The 7,253-nt window shown below is 35.3% G+C and overlaps 1 protein-coding gene across 2 annotated transcripts in view; it reads left to right on the top strand.

Moving 5' to 3' along the window:
* LOC106884336 (voltage-dependent T-type calcium channel subunit alpha-1I) overlaps positions 1-7,253 on the top strand; it is an 894,587-nt gene that overhangs the window by 567,872 nt on the left and 319,462 nt on the right. For both annotated transcript variants that reach the window (XM_052968893.1, XM_052968892.1), the window contains one exon: positions 4,403-4,558. In XM_052968893.1, coding sequence (XP_052824853.1) covers positions 4,403-4,558 — 156 coding nt within the window. The remainder of the gene's footprint in view (positions 1-4,402; positions 4,559-7,253) is intronic.

Genomic DNA, 7,253 nt, shown 5'->3' with positions numbered 1-7,253 from the left:
TATATATATATATATAGGCATACATATCATTTAATATACGCAGTACTTAAGACAGAGCTGCTAATAGTTTCATGCCATATTGACACAATAATTCGTGAGATTTATATAACATGCCATGTGACTCCAAGTACTGGATAGCATACTTTTTCCATTGGTCCTACCTATAATGGAACAGTTAACTATATGCACACACACACACACACACACACTCACTCACGTACATGCATACATATATATATATATGAAAGGGGAATATTTACATTTAATTCCCTGTGTGTTTGCATAACATCTTTTGAGCAAAACAATATTATTTATGTCCCCTGCAAACAATGCAGCCTGTAGCTTTGTGTTTTTGATGTGTGCAAGCCAGTTTCCGCACTTCAATTCCTCACTTGAAAGAGATAAGGACTGGCAATGAGAAAGGTATCTGACTGTAAAATACTGCCTATATATTGTATCTATCTTGTGCCAGCATCATCACCATCATTATCATCATCATCATTGTTTTAACATACTTAGACGTTTCCATGCTTGCATAAGTTGGATTGAATTTGCTGAGGTAAATTTTCTACAGCCAGATGCCTTTCATGCCACCAACCCTCACTTATTTCTTCCAAGTATGGCAATATTTCCCCATGGCTGGACACATTTTCACAAAAGATGGGAAAGACAGGACACTGCTTGTATGATGGTGATACTCATTTACAGTTATCACATGAAGTCAAGAGGAGAAACAAGCACATGATATACATACATACATACATATTATGCATACATAAATTCATTCATGCATACACACATACATACACACATGTATGTATGTATGCATGGTAGGCTTCTCCCATGTATGAAATCCCCTCATAAGACTTTGGTCAGCCCAAAGCTATTTTTCGGACCGAGACCTTTGGAAATGGGCTGTGCGTGAGAAGACCCGGCAAGCCAAGTAAGATCGTTGCCAGTGCCCCTGGACTGGTTCTTGTGCGGGTGGCACATGAGATGCACCATTTTGAGCGTGGCCGTTGCCAGTACCGCCTGACTGGCTCCTGTAGGATTTTCGAGCGAGATCGTTGCCAGTGCCCCTGGACTGGCTTGTGCGGGTGGCACATAAAAGACACCATTTCGAGCGTGGCCGTTTTCGTGCGGGTGACACGTAAAAGCACCCACTACACTCTCTGAGTGGTTGGCGTTAGGAAGGGCATCCAGCTGTAGAAACTCTGCCAAATCAGACTGGAGCCTGGTGTTGCCATCCGGTTTCACCAGTCCTCAGTCAAATCGTCCAACCCATGCTAGCATGGAAAGCGGACGTTAAACGATGATGATGATGATGATGATTTGCCCAAAATGCTGACAATAGAATTAAATACAAAACCATGTGGTTGGGAAGCAAGTGTCTTAGCCATACAGCCATGCCTTCTTTTATAACAGACATACCAATGCTTATAGGTACATTTATATACGTGCAAGGGTGTATGTGTGTGTCTGACTGTGCATTCATGCATATGTATGCATATATGTTTATATGTTCCATACCTGCCAAATTATCACTTCCTGGCATTGCTAAACTAAAACCATTTGCAAAACATTATATACTTATAAAAATAATTACATCTATATATATAAATATATAATTACATCAATATATATATAAAATGCTTACATTTCTGGTTAGTGCACACTTCAAACTATCTCTTGAGAATGAAAATTTAAAGTTACTTAATTTGTGTCAATTTTGCATCCCTATCAAAAGGAAAGATAATAAGGTGCATTTTAGACACTTGATGCTTTTTTATTACCGTAAAGGCAAAAATGCCTCACAAGCAACAACAAAGATATGCGCTGTGTACAGTGAAGGTGCTTTATTTGACAGAACTGTACGGATGCAGTTCGCTAAGTTTAGAGTTGATGATTGTAGCCTTATTGATGAACACTCAGGCAGACACCCCAGTTCAAATGACAACCAAATCAAGACACTGATTGAGAACAACCCACATTACACAATGTGGGAATTGGCAGAAACACTAAATTTATCAAAATCCACCATCTATGAGCACTTAGTGAAGCTTGGGTATTCAAATTGCTCCGATGTTTGAGAACTACATGATCTGTGATTTGCTGTATGAAGGCAATGAAAATGCACCCTTTTTGAAGCAAATTGTGATGGCTGATGAGAAATGGATTGTTTACAACAATGTTCAGCGAAAAAGGTCTGGAGTAAGCAACATGAGCCACCCCAAAAGCAGCCATTCTCTGCATCTGGCGGGATTGGAAAGGAATCCTGCACTATGAGCTTCTGCCAAGAAAGGTGTTGTTTTCCATCATGATAATGCCAGACCTCATGTTTCTTTGGTAACCTGTCAAAAATTGTTGCAGCTTGGCTGGGATGTATTACCCAACCACCATATTCACCAGACATTGCTCTTTTGGATTTTCATTTATTCAGGTTCTTGCAAAATAATGTCAATGGTAAAAATTTTAATTCTTTGGAGGACATAATTTTGTTTTGTCTTTTAATTTCCCTTAAAAATCAGCATGAACTTTCCAGGCAACCCAATATATTGTCTGTGCATGAAATTATTTTTGCTTTAAGGAACATGTTTACATAGAGGTACTTGTATGAATATATATATATGAACATATGCTACTTACGTGTGTGTGTGTGTGTGTGTGTGTGTGTGTGTGTGTGTGTGTGTGTGTGTGTGTATAATATAGGCATGTGTATATGATATATATGTGCTCATATGCAAGTATGTATGCATACAATTTTTGTAGAGTAGGTTTTATCCCCTTAGCCCTTTAGCATTCAGAGTGCACTGTCAAATGTAATCATTATTAATTCACATTGTTTTGAATCAAAATAACAATCTAGGTTAGATGTGAGAGTCCAGATCGGGCCAGTTTGAGCATGAAACAGATAGAATATCTGGACTGGATATAGCAGGTTTAAATACTAATGGGTTGAAGGACAAAGTTTGCAATATGGTTGTCATTTTCATTTTGTATTTCTCTCTTATGGGAATGAACATCACAACTCCCTTTTTAACCTAAAGTTAACTGACGGCTTATTATCCTTGGAGATATATACTTTACATGAAGGATCATATTCAGTGATCGCTCATTCTATTTGAAAGTAATTTGGAGAACTACTCTTTTCAATCTATTCAATTAAATAGAAAAGCGTACTACAAAATACATTATGTTGAATACGTATTAATGAACACACTGTAATAGTATATATGCTTAATGCAGTTTTATGCAAATGAAATTTAGTCTGTAAACATTGAAAGTTTAAATTACCTCTCAATGATACTATAATAATTAGATTGGTCTGCCTATTACATAAATCTTATAAATCCTAAAACAGAGATAAGATAGCCAAATAAGCAAACTTTCAAATGGTCACTCAATGAGCTATAAATAAAAGGTAAATCTCTAGCAACACCAAGACAGGAAAAGCATAATATGATCTCAAATAATCTGTTTGCAAAAAGAGAAAAATATTGTTGTAGTTAGAATACTTTTGATTAGCTGATGGACAGACCCTGAACGAAGCTGCACAGAAAATTATGCCTGGTTGCATGTGCAACTACCCATAATTTGTGCAGTGGAAACATGTGTAGTTTGTTGTAATCACAAAAATATGTTGTATGAAATTGTAAAATAAAAGAAAATAAATTTTGAGGATGAACAAGTCACCATATTGTCTATCGTTATAATTATTGTTAATATACACTCCAGTTAATATCATCATCCAGTGAAGCAAACATAGAATTACCCATTGGAGGAATTTACAGCATGAATGACAACTCATAATAATCATACATATTAAATACTAATTGATGCAGTTAGCCATAACCTGGAGCATAACTGAGAGCCACTATGGTATCTGCCCAGATAATATATTCTTCTAAACTCACACACACACACATATACAATTTTACAATATATATATATATATATGTATATATTGTAAAATTGTATATGTATATATATATGTATATATATATATATATATATATATATATATATATATATATATATATATATATGTGTGTGTGTGTGTGTGTGTGTGTGTGTGTGTGTGTGTGTGTGTGTGTGTGTATATATACAATTTTACAATATATATATATATATATATATATATGAGTTTAGAGGGATATATTATATCAATTATATATACAATTTTACAATGTGTATATATATATATAATTTTACAATATTGATTAAAATATGTAGGACTTTTTGTTTGTTCTTTACTCTCTGCAAGAATTAAATTTTTTCATTTTTGATAACCAAACCAGTATTTTAGATATGCTTTGTTGTCGTTCATGTATATTTGTGTATTTAAATGTTTGCTTTCTTTTAAACCTTCTCTTTAATAACTATAACCATTAACTTTCCACAGGTTCTTACACAAGAAGATTGGAACACGGTCCTATATAATGGGATGGATAAAACGTCCGCATGGGCATCCCTTTATTTCATTGCGCTAATGACTTTTGGAAATTATGTGCTCTTTAATCTCCTTGTTGCTATTCTCGTCGAGGGGTTTTCTACAGAGGTAAGAAGACAGTTTTTCTTTTAATTCTCAAGAATTTTGAAACTTTGAAAGATATGAAATACATAAATTTTAACAGTGGAACACCAAAGTAAAACAAGCAATAAATAGTAGCAAGTAAGTATTGGGTTAAAAATTCCTTTGGATGGAAAATGTCAAAGGGTCTTTTAACCAATACTTATATGCCATTATACATGGTTTTAGCTACTTCAAGTTCCACCATTAAAAATGATTCCTTTTTCTTTTGTTTTGCTTTCTAAATTTCAAGATTACCAAATTAGACAATGCAGTGCAAATATTCAATAAGACAATTACAAAAGCATCCTTCTATGATGAAAAAAATACATTTCAGAAGGTTACTAAAACAATCATGCTGTTCCAAAATATACAACTAAAATAATGACATCAATAGGAACAGTCAAGGCTGTGTGGTTAGAATCTTGCTTCCCAACCATATGGTTCCAGGTTCAGTCCCACTTCTTGGCAACTCGGACAAGGCCTTGTGAGTGGATTTGGTAGACCGAAACGGAAAGAAGCCTGTCGTGTATGTATGTATATATATGTGTGTGTGTGTGTGTGTGTATCTATGTGTGTGTGTATGTGTCTTTGTGTCTGTGTTTGTCTCCCTCATCCCATCACCACTTGACAACAAGTGTTACTAGGCTTTAAAAAGAATAAATCCAGGGGTCAATTTGTTCGACTAAAACCTTTAAGGTGGTGCTCCAGTATGGCCACAGTCAAATAACTAAAACAGGGAAAAGAATAAAAGAATGAAAATTTGACATATACATAGGTGCATTCATGATTGTTTGTAAAGTAGAGTATTTAATCTGCTTAACAGATTATACATTAGCATGAATAGACATCATCATTTTAGTGCCCACTTTTCCTTTCCTGTATGGGTTGGACAGAAGTTGCAGAGGCAGATTTTTTATAGCTAACCCTCACTTGCTCGCAAGTAAGCTAATATTTTCCCATGATCAGACATATTTTCACGGAAGATTGGAAATGAAGGGCACCATGGTTGCAATCAAATACAAGTATCCTGTGAAGCAAAATAAGAAGACAGTAACACACACAGACATACTAATATGTATCATCATTTAACATCTACTGCTCCTTTGCTCACATGTGTCAGAAGGAATTTGTTGAAGCAAATTTTCTACAACCAGTTGCCCTCTCTGTCACCAACACTCACCTGTTTCCATGTAAGGTTAATATTTCACATGACCAAGGTGGTGAGCTGGCAGAAACATTAGCACACCGGGTGAAATGCTTAGCGGTATTTTGTCTGTTTTTACATTCTGAGTTCAAATTATGCTGAGGTCGACTTTGCGTTTCATCCTTTTGGGGTCAATAAATTAAGTACCAGTTGCATACTGGGATCAATCTAATCAACTGGCCTCCTCCCCCAAAATTTCAGGCCTTGTACCTAGAGTAGAAAAGAATATTTCCCATGACCAGACATGTGTTCATAGAACACTAGAAATGAAGAACATCACTTGCAAGACTGTAGCATTCATTTACAGCCATCACACAGTCAAGGCAAGGAAATGGTAACATACACATGCACACACACACACACACACACACGCACACACACACACACAAACACACACACACACACACACACACACACACACACAATGAGCGTTTTCCAGTTTCTGTCTTCGAAGTCCAATGACAAGGCTTTGGTTGACTCAATATATATTAGAAGACACTTGCCTAAGGTGCCATGTAGTGGAACTGAACCTGAAACCATGTGGAACTGAAAGCTGAAACCATATGGCTGAGAAGCAAGTGTCTTGCCATGTATATACATATTTATAAACATAAATCCACACACACTTATATATGTGCATAGAGAAATTTGAAAAGACAACACGAAACCGGTTATTTCTCAAAATACAATGTTTATATACCAAAAAGATTTTCTAACATTTTTCTAACATTTTTCTAACATTTTTTTGACATAATTACATATATACTTTAACCAAGTAACACAAGCTTTCTGTAGTTTTTTCACTCTTATTATCTTTTATATATATATATATATATATATATATATATATATATATGTATGTATGTATGTATCATCATCATTTAATATCTGACTTCCATGCTGGCATGGGCTAGACAGTTTGACAGGAGCTAATAAGCCAGAGATGTGTGCATGTGTGTGTGTGTATTTTGTGTGTTTGTGTTCATTACTGTGTTTACATTGGCATTGGTGTTGTTCATACTTGTTTGTTTTAATTCCTCATAACTCAATAATTCAACAAATACAGATGGATAAATTAAGTATCTGACTAAATTAAAAAGTAGTGGTTTAGATATAATTGACTAAGACCCTTAAAAGCAATACCTCAGCATGGTTGACCTCAGTCCAATGCTGTTCCCCCTTTCATAAGGCATGGCCGGAAAGTTTTTTTTTTTCTGAAGCAAAGCTTAATGGTCGGATACTTTACCAGTCACCAACCTTTCCATTCTTTTATTCTTTTACTTGTTTTAGTCAAACAAACAGAGCCCAGGACTTATTTTTTTAAAGCCTAGTACTTATTCTATCAGTCTTTCTTGCTGAACTGCTAAGTTACTGGGATGTATACACACCACAACTGGTTGCTAAGCAGTGATGGGATGGCAAACACAGACACAAAGACATACACATAGAATTATACATATGTACATATATATATAT

The sequence above is a fragment of the Octopus bimaculoides genome, chromosome 6 (genome assembly GCF_001194135.2).
Source record: "Octopus bimaculoides isolate UCB-OBI-ISO-001 chromosome 6, ASM119413v2, whole genome shotgun sequence".
Taxonomy (NCBI): domain Eukaryota; kingdom Metazoa; phylum Mollusca; class Cephalopoda; order Octopoda; family Octopodidae; genus Octopus; species Octopus bimaculoides.
This window is presented reverse-complemented; position numbering and strand designations above follow the sequence as displayed.